Here is a 23,818-nt window from a genome sequence, read left to right on the forward strand (position 1 = left end):
TGGAAATTAAAACAAGTCTACTAGTGTGTGGCCAGACTGTTTCACCACTTGCCATTTCACCTTTCCTGGTGTGTACAGTGCAGACAACAGCACCTCTCCACATAGCCACAGCAGTAAATGAGCTGTAATGGAAGGCACTGGAGCAGTGCCCTCAGTGTGGCATACTGCATGTTTACCTGTCGTCACTGACCAGGACTGCATGTTTACCTGCAGTCACTGACCAGGACCGTTGGTCCGTAAATGAGACAGGTACTAGTAACAAATAGTCAGTAGGTGTTATTGTTCGTTTACGTAGTGTTACTACTATTTTTTATCAGTACACAAAGTTTCAAATTTAAAATGAGTGAAAAACTATAAACATTTTAGATAGATACAGTTTGTTTGAAAATTATATCAGTGGTCAGGCATGGTGTCATGATCCTGCAAACCAGCAAACCCAGTACTTAGGAAACAGAGACAGGAGGTTCACCACAAGTTCAGGGCTCTTGTGGTCAATAGCAAGTTCTAGGACAGCCAGGACCATGTAACAAGATGTCTCTTTAAAAAATTATCTATCAATAGGTGGATGATGGATGGATGGATGGATGGATGGATGGATGGATGGATGAGCTAGAACAGTGGTTCTCACTCTGTAGTTTGCAACCCCTTTGGGGGTTGTATTATCCTTTCACAGGGCTCATACATTAGAGATCCTGCATATCAGATACTTACATTATGATTCATAACAGTAGCAAAATTACAGTTGTGAAATAGCAATAAAATAATTTCATAGTTGAGGGTTAGCATAACTTAAGGAACCATTTTAAAGATTTAATGTTTTAGCGTTAGGAAAGTTGGGACCCACAGAGAGGGAGAGGGAGAAAAAGGGAAGGAAGGAGGGAGGTGGGGCTCTGATAGGTAAGGAATCTAGCTGGATGATTCTATTATGCTGCAACCTTGCAACCTGCTGGGATTGAGTTAAATATAGAAAAAAGGAGTAATTGGAAATCTCAGTTTTTCTGTTTCACAACATTCTCTCACTGATTGCCAAGTTCCGTCTGGGCATTGTCTATGTTTGGTATGTTACTGTTTGTTTAGCATGGATCTCCAAGTATAAACAGACAGGGCTTGAATTTGCAGCCTTTCTGTTTTCACTCCTAAGTTCTAGGTTACAGTTGTGTTCTACCATACTCAGTCTCACATTCCTTATTACACTTTACTAACAGTAAACTCAGGAGGATCTGGGAGTTTAAGTGTAGTCTAGGCACCATGATGCCCTAGCTCAAAACACCAAATCCAAAGGACTTGGGAGGCAAGAGTTAACAAAAAAAACTAAGAATGTGTGAAAACCTCTTAGAAACCCTCTACTTTGTAATGTTTTTTGTTTTGTTTTGGGTTTGGGTTTTGTTTGTTTGTTTGGTGGTGGTGTGGTAGTAGTGGGTTTTTGTTGGTTTTTTTTGTTTGTTTTTTTATATTGGCTTGGTTTGGTTTGGGGATTGTTCTACATGTACAGACAGTACTTTTCCCCAGACGACAAGGGTGATTAAATGAAAATCTTAGTGCCAGGCATAGGATTCCCCCTGTGAGTCTTTATTGGACAAGGAGGTTCCAGAAGTACCCACAATAACTCAGGTTGTTACCATTGCTCTTGGTTACCCACAAGAACTTAATAACGTGATTAACCATGTTGCTAAAAATACAACACAGTATTGTTGCAGGACATAAAGAAATCAAACTGGAACTGATCTGTAAACTTCTTACCTGTTGGCTAATGCTGGAAAGTGCTATGGCTTGTCTGGGGGAGACAAGCTATCAGTGCTATTACCCAGCAGCAAATCCTGCATGCTATAATATCCTTTCAGGCAAGATGTGCCCACTTGTGCAACAGTGGCACAAATGTTATGGCAGCAACTATATGCTTTTGGATTAGATTTGAGGCCTGCTCCACAGGAGGGAATACCTACCTGGAACTGTAAATTTGGTCCAACGCCCATGGCTAGGAAGGTCATAGGCCCTAGCCTCCTTAGGGCCTCACATATATTACTGTTGTCTTGTTAGATGAATATAATATCAAGCTGCCTTCCAAATAGTTATATAGATAGAGTAGTGTTGCCCTTAACAGTTAATGCAGAGTCTCATGACTGGTCAAAGTGCTGAGAATAAGTAAGTGTCTATCAGTGCTCAGTCCTTAGTGGGACATGTATATCAAACATCTACCCCAAGCCCCTGGCTTAGATAAAAGAGGTAGTAGGAAAAAAGTAAGATTAGAAGATGGAGATGATTGCTGGGAAGTAATATCTCCAGGACACAACATAGCTATTTTACTCATGAACCCACTGCAGCTCTGGTGACTTACACAAGATCAAGCAAACAAGATGTCAGCTAATAGGCAGCACTAAACTAACTGGGCACAGAGGTTAAAGAATGGAAAGGACATGCATCCAGAAAAGGGATGAATTCGGCTCTGGGAACAGAGTGGGGGGTGGTGCATATGATCAAGATACATTGTTTATGTTGTGTTCATAAAACGTGGTATGAGGTCAAAGGGACGGTGCCTTAGCGGGCCCATGCCAGACGATGGGCCTAGGGTAAGAGGAAGCTTATTTGGGACTGGAAAGGGGGGTCTGAAGAAGGGAGTAGGGGCAGAGAAAGAAAGGGGCAGAGAAGGACAGAAAGGGGACAAGAGAAAGAGAAGAGGCCAGCTGGGGATACAAGGGAAGAAAGACAATAGATGGAGAGAGAGAGGAAAGATTGGGGTGGGGCAAATAGTCCTTTTATAGCAAGCCAGGATGGATGTACCTGGCTGCTGCTAGCTAATGGTTGGGTGGAGCCTCAAGGAAATGCTAGCAGTTTACATATATGAAAGTGTCAACGAGTAAAAGACACTTTTCAAAAAGATGTATTAGTTGCTTTTTCCATTGCTGTGATAAAATATCATGACCAAGGAAACATAAAAGAAAGCATTTGGTTGGGCTAGTCATGGAGGCATGATGGCAAGAAGAGCAGGAAGCTCGTTCCATGGACCACAAGCAGGAGGCAGAGCGCACACTAGGAGTGGCACAAGCCTTTTGAAACATCAAAGCCATACTTGCTAATCCTTCCTAAACAATTACACCAACTAGGGACAAGTATTCCGATGTGAGCTGTGGAGGCTGTTCTCATTCAAACCATCACAACAGGAATATTCATAATCTACTTGTTTGGATAATTTCTAGTCTTTATAATGATGATGGGTGAAATGGTAATACAGTTTAAATCTAGTTCCATGGCCTTTTTTTAACCGTTTCTTTCCTCAGTGGATTTGAAATCATGGTAGCTAGTTGTAGGAGAGAGTATGTCCTAAAATGACTAATCAGACAGTTGTTTTCAATATAGAGTATTTCTAAAACTTGTTCCTCCTTTTCACTGACTCATATGCATAAATATCTAAGTTGCTGCAGTGTACCCAGTACAGTAAATGGACCTGAACCCATCAGACAATGGCACAGACTTTACTTGTGAAGAAAGACTAAAGGAAGTAGTTTGCACTTCTCAAGCTGCCAGCTGGCTTCACTCTGGGTTGTTGGCTGATGGCAGACTCTGGGAAATCGGCGGCTAAAAGAGAAGGCAGACAGAGATCTCTTTCTACGCCACTCTTAGCCTGGATTGGCATGTGTTCTCCATGACCTCCCCTGCCACTTGTCTGACAAGCCACTGCTGGTATGGCTCTGAGCTCTCACCCAGTTCCTCCCTGAGTCCTCTGGTCCAGAAACAGCAGCAATGTCCACTGTGGCTCATCTCGGAGCTGAGTCCCCTTCTCTTCTTCCAGACTCTTGTCTGTGTTATAACAAATTCTGCATAGTAGGCATGTAAGGATTTAAGTGTGGTTTCTGCCGTTCTGACTAAGACCCTGGTTGGTATACCTTCCTTTTTCACATCTGATTCTCAAATTTTTTTCATTTTTTTTAGAATTTGTTTTTTATTCTTTGGCAGTTTTATATGTATGTATGTTTACATGTATATGTGTATATGCATATGTGTATGTGTATCTATGTATATATAATTAATTTTAGCCCCTGTTGCCCATAACACAGTTAATTCCTCTTCTTCCACTGAAACTCTTCTCTGCAAACCCCTCTCTTAGTTTCATATCTTTTTTTTTTTTATGTTAAAGTAAGGTTGCCTGAATAAGCATGGGTGGAAAGTTATTTACTGGAGCATTGGCAACTTACTAGTAATAAAACTGAAGAAAGTGACACCCCTGCCTGCACCCATCACTAACTGTCGTTCAGATAGGAGCAGGGCCTCCTGGTCCCCTCCTTCCATGATGAAATTTGATAAAATGCACAAGTGAGCACAGCTGCAGTAAGTTTTTGAGTCTCTCGGCTGTCGTATGTCCACAAGAGTCTCTCTCCAACACTCTGCTCTAATGCAGTCTTTTCTGTACCCCTGCCATAGTGTTCCCTAAGGCTTGGAGGTAGGTGTGATACAGATGTCTCACTTAAGGTCAGGGACTCCACAGTCATTTATTCTCTGTACTTTGACCAGTCGTGAGCCTCTCTCTGTATTAACCCTGTGCACTGCAAAAAGAAGTTTATCTGTTAAGGACTGGCTGAAAGCTACACTATTCTATAGGTATAAATATGAGTATTTGGAAGGCAGTTTGATAGTATGTCCATTAGTTAAATAGGTGGCTGGAGAGATGGCTCAGATATAACCGCTGTTCCAAGGTCCTGAGTTCAATTCCCAGGATCCACATGGTGGCTCACAAACATCTGTACTGGGATTTAGTGCCCTCTTCCGGTGTGTCTGAAGACAGCTACAGTGCACCCATATAAATAAAATAAATACATAAAAAAGATAAACATAGTTAAATAAGAGTAGATTCTTCTTTACTGCCTATGACCTCCTTTGTCATGTGTTCTTGGCCAGGTTTACAGAACCTGCCATAAGTTTTCTCCTGTGGAGTGAGCCTTAAATTCAACCAGAAAGCAATTATCTACATGATATTCATGGCACTATTGCACCAATGGAGATATCATGACAGGCCAGTGGATTTTTATAGTTCACAGTAATCTAAACTGGGTAAGATTTTGATAACCTCTCTGCCCAACAGCCTCTGCAGCACCTTTTGGCACTCTGAAAGCTAACCAGTGGGAAGGAAGCCTCCAGGTCAATCCCACCAGGTTGTTTCATAGCAGTGGCAATAGCTTGTCCTGTTCCAAGGCTCTGGCACCTCCCTGACCAACAACTTCAGGGAAGGCGAGGTGTTGGCACTGGAGACATTTCATATCGCCTCTTAAGTAACAAAATCCACCTAACAGATAAGCAGATCAAGACTTTATTGTTTTGAGTACTTCTTTGTGTCCCATAAAAACTGAGGAAGGGAGAAACTGGGTCTAGTCTGAATAAAGCTTTTAAGGAGATGCAACTTCTGCCTCTGCCACACATTCCCCTTATGCCTGAGTTATTGTTTTCTGCCTGTTCCCAGTGGAGGTTTGGTTTTTGTTTTTGTTTTGGGGGTAGGGTGGGGTGGGAGGAGCTGTTGTTGTTTGGTTTGGTGTTTTTTTTCCTATCTATGATGAGAAATAGTTACTATGATCAGCTCCAAAGTTGTATCATTCAGAAGATTAATTTTTGTAAATGTAAATCCAAATTCTTTGGGAAAGAAAGTTCACTGCCTCAATTTGGTACAGACCCACTTTTTAACTGGGAGCTACAGATGTGGATCAGCTCAGATTATAGGTCAAGGGTCAGCTTGTTCATCATACCAACTGTCCTGGTGGTGGGATGTAGATGCTTGGTCACATAATTACCATCACAATTCCCTAATCCTTAAATATTAGCCGGTTATCTTAATTACTTTTCTATTGCTGTGAAGAGACACCATGGCCAAAGCAACTTATAAAATATTTAGTTGGATTTAGTGGCAAACACCTTTAATCCCAACAGTTGGGAAGTAGAGAGAAGTGGATCTCTGTGAGTTCAAGACCAGCTTGGTCTACATAGTGAGTTCCAAGACAGCCACAACTACATAGTGAGACCCTTAAAAACAAACAAAACAACAAAAGAGAAAGAAAGCATTTAATTGGGGGCTTGCTTAGAGTGTCAGAGGGTGAGTCCATGACCATCATTGTGGGGAGCATGGTGCAGACAGGAAGGCCTGGCACTGGATCAGCAGCTAAGCATTTACATTCTAATCTAGAGGTTGTGGGGAGAGAGAGACTAGACCTGGAGAAGCTTTTAATACCTCACAGTCCATCCATCCCCAATGACACCTCCTCCAACAAAGGCACACCTCCTAATACTCACAGTAGTTCTACCAATTTAGAGCCAAGCATTTAAATTATGAGTATTAGGGGGCCATTCTCATTCAAACCACAATACTAGCTATCTTTTTTTTTTCTTTCTTAGTTCTATTACGGTCAGTTCTGTACTTATCTTAGTCAGGGTTTCTATTCCTGCACAAACATCATGACCAAGAAGCAAGTTGGGGAGGAAAGGGTTTATTCAGCTTACACTTCCACGTTGCAGTTCATCACAAAAGGAAGTCAGGACTGGAACTCAAGCAGGTCAGGAAACAGGAGCTGATGCAGAGGCCATGGAGGGATGTTTCTTACTGGCTTGCTTTCCCTGGCTTGCTTAGCCTGCTCTCTTATAGAACCCAAGAGCACCAGCCCAAAGGTGGTACCACCCACAAGGGGCCCTCCCCACTTGATCACTAATTGAGAAAATGCCCCACAGCTGGATCTCATGGAGGCACTTCCCCAACTAAAACTCCTTTCTCTGTGATAACTCCAGCCTGTGTCAAGTTGACATGAAACTAGCCAGTACAGTACTCTTTATAAACCCTGGCTCCCAAATTTATGGTTTCAGTCAGTTTGCTTTCTCAACTCTTTCTCTTGCTTTTCTCTAACCCATGACAACAGTGTGCCCTGTTGAGGCTTAGCTATTTGCTCTCCACTGACTACTCAGGAGTTTTTATTCCTCAGAGCTCCTCAGGATGAAATTGGCTTGCCACTGCTGCGTGTTTCTAAACTGTTCATACCCCAGACTGTAGCTCACAGTCATAGTAAATGAAATGGTATATCTATTATTGTAAGTATTTTTATTCAGAAAAGACACAGAAATGCTGGAAAACAGCCAAAGTAAATGTGTTTTTGTGTGATACCCAGCACTAACTTAGGTGGTGAATGAATAAGTCATTCTTTAAAACTTTATGGTCAGGATTGTTTTTCCTAAAAGGCTAACATAAACCTTATGGAAGAGGGATGTGGGCATTTCAGCGTTTATGTGCTTTGTTTAGGGAAACTGCAGTCAGTGGGTTGGAATATTTGTTAAGTGTCTCGATGCTGTTGCAGAGGTGGGCTTGCCACATAGATAGTGACATGGTTAAGTTTGGGCCATGACTGTGGTGGCTTGAATGAGAAGGTCCTCCATAGGCTCATATATTTGAATGCTTAGTCATCAGGGAATACAACTGTTTGAAGAGATTATAAGAACTAGAGGGTGTGGCCTTGTTAGAGTGGGTCTGGGGATGAACTCTGAGGTTTCAAAAGCCCATGGCAGGCCCAGTCTTTCTCTCCCTTCTGGTTGTCTGTGGATCAGGATGTAACGTTCTCAGTTACTGTCCAGTGCCTTGCCTGTCAGCTTGCCGCCATGAGGATAATGGACTAACCTTAAGCAAACCCACAGTTAAATGCTTTCTCTTATAAAAGATGCCTTGGTCACGCTGTCTCTTCACAGCAATAAAACAGTAGCTGAGACAGTGACCAAGAAAGTGTTAAACAGAGGGCTTGATAGGTATTTCCATAGTTGAGAGTGCTGGCTGTGCCATCATGAGGACCAAAATTCTATCCCAGTACCCACAGACACATTCTCACACAAATAAATCTTTCATTAAATATTAAATGATAGAAGAAGAGAAATAAAAGATTAGGTTAGGTATAATATTAGAGTTCTCTAGAGTAACAACTTATACAATAAATCTTCATGACTTACAGGCTGTGGTCCAGCTAATCCAACAAATGGGTAGCTATGGATAGGCAGTCCAAGAATCCAGTAGTTGTTCAGTCCACAAGGCTGGATGTCTTAGCTGGTCTTAAGACTATGCTGGAATGTCAAAGAAGTAGGCTCTACTGCCAATGATGAAATGGACTTGTTAGTGAGGGCAAGAGCAGGTTGGCAAGAGCAAGGCGTTCTTCCTTCCTCACAGGTGTTCCCAGCCGTTTTGGGATTTTAGTTGATTTCAGATGTTGTTAAATTGAAAACCAAAATGGCCATATGTTGTTTATCCTTTGTCTCTGGGAGTTGTTAAGATAAACAAAAACAGCTGTTTATAAATAGCTTCATGGATGTAATTGCATTAAAAAATCTAGAGGCCAGCCTAGTCCATCATCATGGACATGATAGCGAAATTTAAACTTGAGTTAAACACAGATTATAGAATTGATCTGCCACTCTCGGTCCCTCTTTTCCTCCACTGCAGTTGACCTGGAGCCTCTACCTCAGCTGCCCAGTATCCAACTCACAGCCAGGACCTTGCTCATACCGATACTTAGAACCACTCAATATGTTCAGGTTCATACATCTCTCATCTTCTAAGTCAGTGCCACCTGTAATCTATTGGTCGCACCATCTTGTCACTCATCTGCTCACTTCCTGTTTACCAGGCTTAGTATAACCATTACCATTCCTGCCTGCACTTCCTCCCTATCCCCTCTGTTTCTATATTCTTTTGTGAGCAAACTGTTGATTAAATCTATCTGCTCCATTTCTACACGTCTACAGCTAGACATGGCTGGAGAAAAACATGCTAACAAAGTCTCATTTTTAATTTCTTAGACACCAACTCAAGGGAACTTTCTATATTGTCTGATAGTTGTACCTTAATTCCATTTGTCTGTAAAACTGTATCATATTTCTTATATTTAACACTGCAATACTTTTTCTATTTTCACTATCATTTGATTACCTTGATTTGTATTTCATTCAGATAAAATACATGGGCAAGTCAAGAAACTCTTTTATAGGTTCCCAGCATCTCCACCTTAGGAAGCCTGTGCCCAGGGCCTGCTTCCTCCCCAGGTAGGGACTCTGCAGACCCTACCTACATGCTCACAGATGCCGCCCACCTCACTGGATCTTTTTCTCGCCAAGCATCAATAACTTTTCTGTCTTAGGCGATTATTCTTATTACATTTTTCTTTCAATAATTTGCTTTTATTTTAACAAAATTCCTCAGAAAAAGTTATCCACATTTTCTACCCCCTTAGGTCTCTGTCTCTTCCTCCCCCTTTTCCTCTCTCTCCCATTTCCTTCCTTCCTTATTTGTAAATGGTATTGGTTTTTCTGACACAATGTCTCTTATAGCCCAGTGTGGTCTTAGATTCAGTGTGTAGCTGAGGATGGCCTTGAACCCCTGATCTTCTTGTCTCTGCTCTCCAAGTGAGAGCAGCGTATGTTTTAAAGAGCCCTTTGCTTTTCACCCAAGCTTTTATTCAGCTTGATGTTTTCCAATTTTTTCAATCAAAATAACAAAAAAGTGGTTATTATTCTTGTCAGTTTGTAAATTTATAAGTAATTATGGTGAATATGAGTATATTTGTAGGCCTGTAAGATGTATCTGTGATTGAGGGTTCCTGATGCCAAGACTAGCAACCCGAGTTTGATCCCAGGGACTCGGTGATGAAAGGAGAGAAGTGTCTTCTGGAAGTTGTCTCTGGTTCGCTCCATGCACTGGGAGATCCACACATACACAAACACATATGCATCCATAGATAAATAAAAAATGTTGGCTTATCTACTGACTTCTTTGAAGGGCTTTTATGCTATTGGGTGATGGTTTTATATGTGTCTCTAGCCAGAAGAGATATTCTAAAAAAGTACATATGCTATGAATATACATGTGTGTGTAGATGAGCAAATATGAGAACACTATAATGTTTTCTGTAACACACTTTTTAGTTTTACATTTTTCATTCCAGTGCCTCATGACTCCTGTGTCTTTTTTCTCTAGAGTTCCAATCTTTCTGAGCCTGAAAATCATGAGTAAAACCATGAGTTTCTAGGTATTGACTGTATGTCTCCCAAGAATAGAATAAGTATTAAAACATATGTGAAACCATGCCAAGCTGTCATATATCTCAGGATACACATTTTCCTTCTAGCTTACCTCTTGATCACAGCTAAAAGGATCTATTTTCTTGTTTGCTTTGCCTTTTGGAAGAGAGTCTCAGCTAACACAGGCTGGTTCCCGTCTCACCATGACACTGAGGGTGGCCATGAGCTCCTGCGGCTCCGTCCCTCAGTGTTGGCTTTACAAGCCTTACCAGGTCTAACTGTAATTGTGATTTTTTTCTTTTCTGTTTTTGAGACAGGGTCTTCCTGTATAGTCTTAGCTATCCTAGAACTCACTTTGTAGGCCAAGCTAGCTTTGAACTCAGAAACATCCGCCTGTGTCTGCCTGTCTGGATTGAAGGCAAGGCGTGCGGCACTGCGCCCAACCTTGGCTTTTTTTTTTTTTTTTTTTTTTTTAACATGGGGTTTTGTTGTGTGGTCTAGAAGGCCTAAAACTCACAGGAATCCTCCTGCTTTAGCTTTCCAAGTGCTGGGATCACAGAGCTGGAGGTAGAGTAGTAAAACATGCTCTAGAATCTTGATTACCTAGAGTCTAGATGATAACAATTTGGTTTAAGTGATAACTTCCAGAGTACCTATGACTTAAGCTTATATATTCTCCAAGGTTAGCAGCTTATCTCCAAAACAACCATTCTGTGTTTTAATGGTTGAATGTGAAATATTTCACTTTAGTTCCTTTAACAAACTGTTTTCTGTTCTATTCAGGTGTAGAGTTTGGTGCTCGGATGATAACTATTGATGGAAAACAGATAAAACTCCAGATCTGGGATACGGTAAGCGCAGCATTTACAAGAGTGCCTTTGCATGCTTGGTTACAGTTAAATATCTTACACACCACATTCCCACAACCCTGAAAGGAAGCAGACTAGAAAAGATTTTTCTTAATATTTATTGATTTCAACAGGTAAATGTGCCTACAGAAATTGAGTATTGGTAGACAAATCTGTGAGTCCTTAGGCCTGGTGATCTGAATAGAAACACTCCAGGAACTGTATATATGTATAGTTTTTAAATATTTTTCTGTATTTATGTATCTTTGTGTCTTTGCATGAGTATATATGTATACCACACGTGTACAGGGGCATTGATGCCCTTGAACTAGAGTCACAAATGGTTGTGAACTGTCATGTGGGCACTGGAAACCAAACCCAGGGTCATCTATAAGAACAGCAACTGCTCTCAACCACAGAACCATGTTTCCAGCCCCTAAAAACTGTATTTTTAAGAAAAATAATCACCAAGTCTAGATATTTTAAAAGGAGTGAATGTGATGTAAAAATAAAAATACCACTATTATGTAGTTATTGATCCTGAAACTTATTTTAAATTTGATTCAGTCCTGATCACTGGAAGTCTCTTAACTTAATATCCTATTTCTATCACTTCCCATTTAATGAACTAATGCTACATGTAATCTATATGTTTTTAAATGCTGTTTTCTAATATGAACCCAGAATAAGAAAATGATTGGAATTTGTAAACATTATTCTAATTACTGCCCACCTTTATGAACCCTCTTACAATATACTCAGTATCGTATTTTTCCTTTTTAAAAAATTGGTTATGAATGAATTTTTTTATTTTAATATTTTTATTTTCTATATTCTTTGTTTACATTCCAAATGATTTCCCCTTTCCCAGATCCCCTCTCCCCATATGTCCCATAAACCTTCTTCTCTCCACCCATTCGCCAATCACCTCCCTCCTTTTTCTCTGTCCTTATATTCCCCTCCAATGCTATATCAATCCTTTCCAGTATCAGGACCCTCTCTATACTTATTCATGGGAGTCATTTGTTATGCGATTTGTGCCTTGGGTATTCAGAGCTTCTGGGCTAATTAATATCCACTTATCAGAGATTGCATTCCATGTATATTCTTTTGTGATTGGGTTACCTCACTTAGGAGGCATATGATATTTTCCAGATCAAACCATTTGCCTAAAAATTTTGTAAATTCATTATTTCTAATTGCTAAGTAGTATTCCATTGTGTAAATATACCACATTTTCTGTATCCATTCCTCCTTTGAGGGACATCTGGGTTCTTTCCAGCTTCTGGCTATTATAAATAAGGCTGCTATGAATATAATGGAGCATGTGTCCTTATTGCATGCCGGGGAATGCTTTGGGTATATGCCCAGAAGAGGTATAGCAGGGTCCTCCGGAAGTGTCATGTCCAGTTTTCTGAGGAACCACCAGACTGATTTCCAAAGTGGTTGTACCATCTTACAGCCCCACCAGCAGTGGAGGAGTGTTCCTCTTTCTCCACATCCTCGCCAACACCTGCTGTCTCCTGAGTTTTTTACCTTAGCCATTCTGACTGGTGTAAGGTGAAATCTCAGGATTGTTTTGATTTGCATTTCCCTAATGACTAATGATGTTGAGCACTTCTTAAGGTGCCTCTCAGCCATCCGAATTTCTTCAGGTGAAAATTCTTTGTTTAGATCTGTAGCCCATTTTTTAATAGGGTTATTTGGTTCCCTGGGGTCTAACTTCTTGAGTTCTTTGTATATATTGGATATTAGCCCTCTATCAGATGTAGGGTTGGTGAATATCCTTTCCCAATTTGTTGGTTGCCCTTTTGTCCTTTTAACAGTGTCCTTTGCCTTACAGAAACTTTGTAATTTTATGAGGTCCCATTTGTCAAGTCTTGATCTTAGAGCATAAGCTATTGGTGTTCTGTTCAGGAACTTTTCCCCTGTGCCCATGTCCTCAAGGGTTTTCCCCAGTTTCTTTTCTGTTAGTTTCAGTGTGTCTGGTTTTACGTGGAGGTCCTTGATTCACTTGGAGTGAAGTTTAGTACATGGAGATAAGAATGGATCAATTCTCATTCTTCTGCATGCTGACCTCCAATTGATCCAGCACCATTGTTGAAAAGGCTATCTTTTTTCCACTGGATGTTTTTGGCTCCTTTGTCGAAGATCAAGTGACCATAGGTGTGTGGATTCATTTCTGGGTCTTCAATTCTATTCCATTGGTCCACTTGTCTGTCACTGTTCCAATACCATGCAGTTTTTAACACTATTGCTCTGTAGTATTGCTTGAAGTCAGGGTGAATATTTTTTTAGATACATAGATGCAAAGTTACAGTGAATACCATAAAGCAGCAGTTTTCAAACCGCCTGTATACTTAAAAAGGACCTATGAAGAGCTTTAGCTTTTATGGGTTATTAGTACTAATAGTACTATATTAAGGGCGGCCCTACCCTTAGGACTGGGCCCACCGTTGGGGTGGGCCCACCCTGCTCTCTGGTGGCCCCACCCCGACGGCCGCCCACCATCCCTTAGTCAACCTGCACCTGGCAGAAAAGCAGGCTCCCGGGCTCGCCACTCAGTGGTGAGCCCAGAGCTGCTCGCAGCTTGGGGCTCTTTCGCCCAGGCGGAGGGATCCAAGGCTGCGGAGGGGCTGCGGTGCCTACAAGGAAGAAGCAGCTGTGGCAACAGCGCATAAAGGGGCCGCCACTGGCAGGCCCAGCAGCTGGGTGGGCCTCGGCCCTCAGCTCATAGGATCTGCGCTCTGAGCTCCCGGTCCCCCACCATGGCTCTGAATTGTATCCACAAGGAATTGAATGACGTCTCCAGATCCTCCAGCACAGTGTTCAGCAGGTCCTGTTGGAGATCTGTTTCTTTGGCAGACTACAATAATGGAGCCAAATGACAGCACCTATCAGGGTGGAGTATTTTTCTTGACAATTCATTTCCTAACATATTACCCTTTCAAACTGCCTATGGTTGCATTTACAACAAGAATTCTTCATCCAGATATTAACAGTAATGGCAGCATTTATCTTGATATTCTACAGTCACAGTGGTCTCCAGTACTATTTCAAAAGTACTTTTGTCCATCCGTTCTCTGTTGCGTGATCCCAATCCAGATGTTCCTTTGGGCCTGAGATTGCTCCAGTCTACAAAACAGAGAAAAGTACAACGCAATAGCTCAGGAGTGGACTCAGAAGTGTGCAATGTAATAAAGAAGTTACTAGAGAACCTCTACAAATAAAGCTAGGGAACTCTGAAAAAAATTAAAATTGGGAAACTTATTAGATAATTGGGTCTTTTGCTTTCATTTCTGGTGTTGGGGGATCTAAGGAGGCTTTATGTATATTAAACAAGTGCTAAGTGTAAGCTAAATCTTCAGTCTCTAGTTCATTTTAAAATAATATTGGTAAGATTTTTTTAGTGAGGATAAACAATATGGTATTTATGAAAAATACTTCTACTCTTCCAAAGCAAAAATAATCAGCTATATTTTTGTAAAAAGAAGATTGACATAGATAGTGTTATGGTTTTGAAAATCTCACTGTGTGCTTAGCACAAGATACTGGAGTCCCTAGTCTCCCTCTACAGCAAGTCCTACACGTGCTTAAAGTACACAAAATCAGTCCGAGTTCCTGCAAGTGGAGCGTTGAGGATCACCGCTGGCGTGAGCTGTATGCTATACAGGGAACGTAATCACCATATAGCCCTGTCCCCCTTTCCTGGTTCACTCACTTTTTCTTTCTCACTTAACAATGAAGAAGCCATTGAGAAAATAAGAGTGCCTGCTCTCAGACTGCACTGCTGAGACCAAGCAAGCTGCTGAGGATATTTGCAGGATATAGATTCTCTGTTTCCCATGTATGCCACTGAATCTACCTGCTCTGTCTTGGAGATCTCCACTGGACTGCATTCTCATGCCTCCTGACCTCTCTCCACTGGAAAGCTGACTTACCTATTTCCTTTTTGTTTGTTTGTGGGGGGGTTTTTTGTTTGGTTCTTTGGTTGGTTTTGTGTTTTGAGACAGGGTTTCTCTGTGTGGCCCTGGCTATTCTGTAACTAGCTTTGTAGATTAGACTGGCCTTGAACTCAGAGATCTTCCTGCCTGTGCCTCCTAAATGCTTGGGATTAAAGGTGTGAGACACCACGCCCAGCATGTATCTATTTCGTAAGGGTTTCTACTGTGAACCTAAAATGTCTGAGCACTGCATGTGATGCACGTACTTGTTGGTGTGCATGTGGGTAATTGGGATGCCAGAGCTTGATGTCAGGTATTTCCTCGGTTTTCTTTTGTTTGTGTCAGAGTCTGGAGCTCATCTGTTGTACTAGGCTGGCCAGTGAATTTCAGGGATTCCCCACTTTACCTCCAAAGTCTTGGGGTCATACACATACCACCATAGCATACTTTTAAATGAAGACTGGGTATCAGAGCTCAGGTCCTCATACTTGTGGGTATGAGGACCTGAGCTTGTGACTATACCCACTGAGTTGTGTCCCTGGCCCAACACTTTTTTGAGTTAGATTTTCTCAAACAACAGGACTTCAAATCAAAACTACATGAAAACCTGGACACAGTGACATATGCCTCTAATCCTTGCACTTGGGAGGGTGGGAGCAGGAAGATCAGCAAAGTATCCCAGATCAAGCGCTTACCTAGCATGCATAAGTCTTGGCTCTACCTCTCACATTTTAAAAGAAAGAAGGCAGGAAAGAAAAAGCATGATAAAGAGAAAAATAAATATAAAGTCTTTTCTGTCTTAGAGATTTAAAAATATGATCTCCAATTGTCTCTGGGTTTCATTGCCGTGTAGAGACATGACCAACACATGACCAAGGCAACTCGTATAAAGGCAAACACTTAATTGGGACTGGCTTTCAGTTTTAGAGGTTTAGTCCCTTATCATGGTGGGAAGCATGGTAGCAGGCAGGCAGACACAGTGCTGGAGGAGCCAAGAGTTCTACACCTTGATCTGCAGACAGTAGAAAGGGACTGTCCTCCACCCATAGCCGAGAGGTTCTTTTCTGCCCTAGGCGGAGCTTGAGCACTGGGAGATCTCAAGGCCTACCTACACAGTGGCACACTTTAAGCAAGACCACGCCCATTCCAATAGTGCCACTTCCCACGGGCCAAGCATATTCATACCACCACACCAACCAAAAGGAAGTGTTCTCTGCCGCATTAAAAGCATTACCTAAAGTAAGTTGCTTTCTTAACTGATAACCTTACATAACACACATCATTAGGCAGCATTTAGTGTGAGCCAGACTACTTGCTGTGTTTCTTAAGCATGCCTTCATACCTTAAAGAAGAAAGGAAAACAACTATAGCATGCAGGAAGCTGAGACAGGAAGATCAGGAGTTCAAGGCCAACCTGGGCTTTGGGAGACTCATAATCAAAAGAAATTGTTTTCTTTCCACACCCCATGTTTTAGCCATGTGTTAGGATGTTATTTAGTATATACACATTTCTAGTCCTCCCAAATTTTTAGAATAACTTTTTCTTACAAAATTTTCATAACTACCTTATTTTCTTTTTAAATTTTGTTCTTGTTTACATAGCTAGGGTTTTATTGTTAGGTGAATGCCTACCAATCAGAAATAAGTTTTACTGTAATACTGACTCTCACAAATCAGTTTTGAATGGAAAGCTCTTTGGGAACAATCAGGATTACACATTAAAGTGCCTTCTATAAACACACTTAGGTTAGCCCTGCTGGGACTAAAGAGGAAGTATATTTGAGCATTGTATTCATTTCATTTAATCACTAGTGTTAAAACAAAACCACACCAGAAGTGCTTTTGTATGTGTGAAGAGAGAAGGATGAATGTGGAGTGTAGTAGCCAAGCCCTGGGGGGCTTGAACTGATGATCCTGTGAGGACGGAAAGTGGATAGATAGGTGGAGGGGAAAGAAGAGGCCTTTAGGAAGGGAATAAAAGAAACAAAGTTAGAGATATTTAGAATATTGGTGATACCAGTAGGAAAAAAATTAGCTTTATGACCCTGTGTGTGTGTATGTGTGTGTGGGGGGGGGGGGTGTGCGCGCGCGCTGCTTCTTGTTGTGTTTGAGACACAGTCAGTTGTAGCCCAGGCTAATCTAGAACTCACTTTATGTCCTAGGATAGCCTTAGCTTAACAGCCACCCTCCTACCTCAACCTTCCAGGTATTAGTACTGCAGGCATGAGTTGTGGCTGTGGTACTTTCTAGGGTTTTGTTTAACTTCAAACTATGTGAAAGGAACTGGTTGGTTTTTGTTTCTTATTTGTTTCTTATTCCATGCAATGACTTTTGTGCTTTCATTCAGCATCCGACATTTTAAGTAATAGAGCTGGTTCCTAGGATAGGGCTTGTTAACTTAGATCTGAGAGTTCTTGTTGTTGTGTGCAGTGGCATACTGACCATTTTATGCATGTGGCTAAGACACTTGATTATACAGTTCCTTCAGCATGCTTTCTCTGAGTGCCGTATGAGTACGAGTCCCAGTTCTAGGCACTGAAAGACAGTGACATTCAAGGCAGAGAATATTCTTGAAGGGGTCAAAAAGAGAAGATATTGAAACAAATTATAACATGATAGAAGACTTTAATTTTGCATCAGAAATCCAAAACTCAGAACATAAAAACCTAAATATCTCTCAAGTTCATATATTTTAAGTACGAAAGTCATTTCTGTAGGTATCGCCTTCCTCAGCTGTGCTTAGCAGAATGTTAATCCTGTGAGATAGAAAAATTTTTGAACTGGACTTAATCTCTGGTGCCTGTTTCACAGGATATAAAGATGACATTTACATCCGGTTGCCTCTTGACAAGCATTATATATCAGATGCAGAGGAAATTGATTGTGTGAAGAAAAATTATATAAATTCAATTCAGAACCCTTTTCTGGTTTTCATAATAAAATGATTGCTTAAAGAATTCCATCTTGTGGCTGTTGAAAGCCCACTGCAGTTTATGGTATAACTGATAAAATCTGCATCCTTGGCCTTCTGACAACCTTTCCACCAGCAGATGGTGGGCGTAAAGATGTCATTCATCATTTATTTACAATGGGCTTTATTTATTCTAGTGTCAACAGCTGCCCCAGGGAGTGGGTTATTGAATTCAAATGTGAGGCTCTGGGTTATTTGCTTCCTTTCAAATTTGTCTTCAGGGCTTAGTTGCTAGGAGTCCATTCTCTGCTCTAATAATGATTCATGTATTGTGAAGCCATTCAGTAAATTGGGTTGTCAGGGATTGCCAAAAAGGGTTAGGGGTCTTGTTTGGGAGTGGGAGGGTAGCGGGAATTGCCGCCTGTGCATCCCGGTGATTGGAGCAATAGTGCTGTTATATGATTTTTTCCTAAGACTAGTGAGGTTTTCTCCTCTGTTTATGACTGCCTTTCCTTTATGTTTGATATGTAATATATTGACATGCAATATGGAAATGTAAAAAGATAACAGTTTAAAGGAAACTTTTCAACCTTTTGTTTCACAGGCAGGGCAGGAGTCCTTCCGTTCTATCACAAGGTCATATTACAGAGGTGCAGCGGGGGCTTTACTAGTGTATGATATTACAAGGTAAGTGTGTGTTATGTAGTTTTCTAAATAAGTGTGGTTACTAGTAATAGCACCAGAAAGCCTTTATGCTTTAGCTACTCACCTTAAAACTATGTCTTGAATCAAACTTAAATGTATTCTCAAAATCTGCAGTTCAATTCTTTCTTATTTAAATAAGTACCCTGGATTGATCAGTTTGGTGTTATTACATAGTCATTGAAATTTTCTCAACTGTGCTAACAGTTGTGTTCATTCTAACTGAAATGTAATCAGTGAGCTCTAAACCCAAATACTGTGCTTTAAATATGGTTCTCATCGTAGGAGTGGTTGTGGCTAACATTGTTACTGTTGGGAATGTAGACTGCTTGTGTGTACTATGAAGAGAAATATTGAAAACTGTAATCACGTACCATTTGTGTATAGGAGAGACACGTTCAACCACTTGACAACCTGGTTAGAAGATGCCCGTCAGCATTCCAATTCCAATATGGTCATCATGCTTATTGGAAATAAAAGGTAAAAGAAGTTAACTTAGAGCTTAACTTGCATTAAGAGTGAGAGCAATATGGTTACTGTTACGACTGCTTTTCCTGTAGATTTGTCTGCATGAGAGTTACTGGCTTAAATTTAAAGTTTTATTTAAATTCTGAGTATTTCTTTAGACCGTTATTGGTGTTTTGTTCCTTGGTTTTGTTGCCCTCTGGTTCTTAGGAGAGTGGTGACTGTGTGTTGCCTGGTGGGAAGTTCTAGAATCTTTCTAGGCATGACCACGGTGGGCTCCAGGTAGAATGTGTTTCTAGGTATTGGGAACTGATGCTTAGGAAGGGGATGGGCTAGCAGAGGGCTGAGGGAGGCTGTGGGAGGGAGGAAAGCGGCCAGGCCACAATTACTTAGTTCCTTGGGAGTGGGAGCAGAGTGAGGAGACCACAGCAGGTGGACTGCTAAGGAGCTGGGGATTGGGTTGAGGGATGGAGGGAGAGGTGAAGATCTGCAGTTAGCCTGTCTACAACTGAAATGGACTTAGGCTCCTAGGGAGGGACTCCTGGAGTTGGAGGCTGGCATGAAGCAATGGGTGAGGAGAAGGACCTTTGGAGGAGATCTGTGTGATCCTCTGGGGAAGCAGGCAGAGACTGAGGAGAGGCAGCAGAGGTGGTTGCCTCAGAAGTCTGCATGGGACTCTGGGATTAGATTTAGAGGAGCTGAGGGAGGGGGCAAGATCTGCAGTGCGCTTACCTGCTTCCCTAGCTACACTGGCCTGAGTTCCCAGGAAGGGTCTGCTAGAGAGCTGGGAAAATCAAGAGTAGAGCAAGATCTGGGTGATGGAGGTCGCCTCAGCCTGTAGTCTGCTGCAGACCGAAAAGTGAGACTGCATGGTTGGATTTGCAGGGGAGGAGGGAAAGAGGAAGATCTGTATTTAGCCTACCTGCTTTCCTGGCTGGAGTGGCCACCAAATAGTACTTTTAAGTGGTAGAAGTAGAATTCATTTCTTCTTCAGGGTTATAAAATATATACTGTGGGCAGATAATATATTTTGAAAAGTAAAAGGCTAATAACAAGCATGTTTAAGTTTTTATTTCGTTAATTAGTGAAGAAACTGGTTAGATATACAGCCAGTTCAAAAGAGAATACAGAATACCACACATTCATATAAGGAATGCCAAATGAATTTATAGGCAGATGAACACTAAAGAGGGTGTTCATGGGCTGATAATTGTAGGTCACTTCCTGCACTGCTTTAGTAGCAACTATTATGTTATTATCAATTTTCACAAATAAACTTCTATCTCTACAATCTTTGAAAAATTGTGGACTGTGGTAGCAGTAGTGAGAAATTCTAACAGTGGATAAATATAGCAGGGGGAAATCACATCTTTTTATCAAACTCAAAAGATGGGTAAGTACGGAGGCCCAGCCCGCACGATGTGGAAGCAGATGGATCCCAGACCATTGTCACTCCAGGCTACACAGTGCGACCCTGTTTTAAAAACAGACACCAGTAAAGTAAAGAGAAAGGAAAACAGTGACACCAACAGCTAGTGGGTGTGTTTTGGGATACTGAGAACACTGTTTGTGTGTGTCTTCCTGTCTTAACCTCCTCAGTGCTAAGATCACAGGTGTGTACCGCCATGTCTGGCTGTAGAAATAGAAACTACTTTTTGAGAAAATAAGTAAAATAGATAGTGATCGCATTATCAGATTCAGAACATGTGACAATACTACAGGTCCCTCTGGTACTAAAAGGGGAGAATGTTGTGAACAAACTGAATAGAGAACATATACCACATGGTGAGTCTTAAGACTGTGTCTTATGTATCTCAGGCTGGCTTTAAAATTACTTTGTAGCCAAGGGTACCTCCTGTCCCCCTCCCTCACCCCCCAAATTCTGGGAATATAAGTACCACCACATCTAGCTTATGAAAACTAAGTACTTTAAGATGGTTTTTCAGTATCTTTTAGGGGGTTAGTCATAATCTGATTTTAAAATGTATTTTTTAATGTGAAAACTATAGTCTAATCATAGCAACTTTGACAAAATTGGAAGATCTCCTGCTTTACTAATATAGATTTTGGAATATTTGTTGTATGTTACTGAATGGGTGAGGCAGTTTCTGTTGGTTGTTGTTTTTGTTTTCACAAAGTCTCTATCGTTGGCCTAGAACTTACTCTGTAGACCACATGCTGTTCTTGAACTTGTGGTGAGCCTCTGCCTGTTCCTCCATGCTGAGGCTATAGGTATATGCCACCATGCTCTGTAAGGCTTATAATGCTTCTGTAATGACACTGATACTTTGGTCTATTTTCTATTATGAGAAAAATCAAGTGAGAAAAGGTTTCATTAAATTACTTGGTGATGTTTCTTTGGGTCTATGCCATTGCAGGACACTGGCAAAAATTCTTGACAAAAGAACTAGTCACTTTGAGATGGTCAGGAAGCGAAAACAGAAATGTAACTCAACAATAAAGAGGAATGAACTATTGATATATATTCATAATAATTACAGTGAGTGAAAGACAAGCAGACCAACTAGCCAATCATGCCAGTACATTTACATAAACACTGATAGTAAAGGTTTTGAACTTTTATACTAGAGCATGTTTAAAGAAACTCTTTGCTGCACTAATGCAATTCCTTATTAAAAAAAAAAAAAAAACTGCAAGGAGACCACCCAGACTCGTAGCTTAGGCTTCTGTTTGCTCCTGCCCATCTCCTGATGGTTTTGCTTTAAGAAGAAACTGAGGATTAAATTAAGATAAATAATCTAATCCACGTTTCTTTAACACTTTGGATTTTACAAAGTTTCCTCTAACTCTGGGGAGTTGGATGGCAGATATTGTTATCTTGTGTTTAGAAACTCTGGCCCTGTGGCAGTGGATGGGGCAGTGGATTAGTCCTCCTCCTCTATGCGGTTGTTTTGAGCGGAGCACCCTTGTGGTTCGGGAGCACTTGGTTTGAAGATGGCGCTGTACCAAAGCTGCCTCCCTCCCTTCCCGCTGCTGCTATAAGTGTCCTAACATTCTGCAGCTCAGAGTTGGAATAGCTTTCTGCTGGAATTCTAGTTACTTGAAAGTGGTGATTTATTTCGAATATTTTGACCTTCACAACACCCTGAATAATGGAGCTAATGTATATATGAAACTGTTAAAAATAGGGTCTGAGTAATGTTGAGCTGTGTGGTGCATTTTCCACTGATTGACTCCTTTGTTTGTACTGTGTTGGTTACTAACACAGCTCTGTCTTCTGTGCTCAGTGACTTAGAATCTAGGAGAGAAGTGAAAAAGGAAGAAGGTGAAGCTTTTGCACGAGAGCATGGACTTATCTTCATGGAGACTTCTGCCAAGACTGCTTCTAATGTAGAGGAGGTAAGTTCATGAGGGCCTCACCCATTGGCTTATAGGTGTATTCTATAGACCTTAACGTTGTATTTACCGCTCTTTATTTTGCAAGCTTTTAAAGTAGAACAGTTGCTATCTGACTCTTTACATTGTCTTCTGAAGCCCAGTGGCCTGCATGTGTCAGTATATCTTGTGCAGTATCACTTCATGAGAATCCTGTTGTCTTTAATGAGTGAAAATTATATATATTATCTCATTTTTTGTTGATCTAATTATCCTGACCTATTAGTGTTCTGAATACATTTTATGCTATATTATTTGGATGTACTATACTAAAAGATTAGAATTACTATATTTTATATTTTATCAAAAGAGGAAATGAGGCTAAGAGAGAATGCTGAATTTCTTCCTCATGTATGAGAACAGCTTATAAAAAAATGACTGAAGGGGCCCTAGAAAACAGTGACTGGAAAGCATTATTGTTTTAAGTATATTTGAAGAAAGGGCCCTGTGCAACAGCTTGCATAGCACTTTAGACATAGTAGTTTATTACTAAATGTTAAGTTTTCTAATGACCATGGCAACTCTTATAAGAACATTTAATTGGGGCTGGCTTACAGGTTCAGAGGTTCAGTCCATTATCATCAAGGCAGGAGCATAGGGGAGGAGCTGAGAGTTCTACAGCTTGTTCCCAAGGTAAACAGGAGAAGACTGACTGACTTCCAGGCAGCTAGGACTAGGATCTTAAAGCCCATGACCACAATGCCACACCTCCTCCAGCAAGGCCACAACTCCTAATAGTGCCACTCCCTAGGACAAGCATATACAAACCATTACAACCCTTGAATGCAAAAATTAACTGTAGTAATTTGTGACACTGGTTTATTCATTGAAGAAGTCTTCCTAGGTGAGGTAGACTTCTCTCTACTTGACAGGAACCCTGAGATGATTCTAAATGCATTCCGTGCAGGCACTAACTAGTGCTTGTTAGTCTAAGTATAGCTTGATAACATAGTCTCTCTTCACACAGAACACCAAGTAAGAAAGCTCTTCTTCCAGGAGAAATGTACACACACATTTTTATATATATACATATGAAACTATCTGTTTCAGAGAGCTCTGTTGGAGGTGTTGTACTTGAAGTGATAAGGTTAGTTTTTGGTGAGGAAGGGTTTCAAGATATCTAAGGCAAAACTGATTAATGAAGAATCACACTGTGAGGTCAGATAACAAAGTTTCAATTCATAGAAAAACTTTAGACTTCTAATTCTGCTTCTGATGCCTTTGTGTGCTTTTTTTCTTAATGGATACAGTATTTATTTGTAAGCAGTAAATTGCTGTTGTCCTTTTGGTTGAGTATTTGAAGGAAATGCTGTGTTCCTGGAGTAGATGAACAGGACTATATAAATTATATTTATGATTTATAGACTAATGTTTAAATTTCATATGAGCAGGAATTTGCCATATAAGAAAATAGCGTTTTACTTAACGATGAAAACTAATTTGCCTCCCAAAAGCTAAATATATTATGATGAAGTATTTTAAGATGGACGGCTATTACAGTAATGTAAAATTGTGTGGAACCAAGAGGGACG

At 40.8% G+C, this 23,818-nt stretch overlaps 1 protein-coding gene and 1 pseudogene across 1 annotated transcript in view; both read left to right on the top strand.

Annotated features, from left to right (window-relative positions):
• The window catches only part of Rab2a (RAB2A, member RAS oncogene family), a 62,693-nt gene that overhangs the window by 20,536 nt on the left and 18,339 nt on the right, over positions 1–23,818 (top strand). Inside the window, exons 3-6 of the mRNA XM_052176044.1 lie at positions 10,804–10,871; positions 18,328–18,410; positions 18,813–18,905; positions 22,139–22,250. Of these exons, the coding sequence (XP_052032004.1) occupies positions 10,804–10,871; positions 18,328–18,410; positions 18,813–18,905; positions 22,139–22,250 (356 nt within the window). The remainder of the gene's footprint in view (positions 1–10,803; positions 10,872–18,327; positions 18,411–18,812; positions 18,906–22,138; positions 22,251–23,818) is intronic.
• LOC127680531 (ubiquitin-conjugating enzyme E2 D2-like) lies at positions 13,396–14,244 on the top strand (annotated as a pseudogene).

This window comes from Apodemus sylvaticus, chromosome 3 (genome assembly GCF_947179515.1).
Source record: "Apodemus sylvaticus chromosome 3, mApoSyl1.1, whole genome shotgun sequence".
Classification (NCBI taxonomy): Eukaryota; Metazoa; Chordata; class Mammalia; order Rodentia; family Muridae; genus Apodemus; species Apodemus sylvaticus.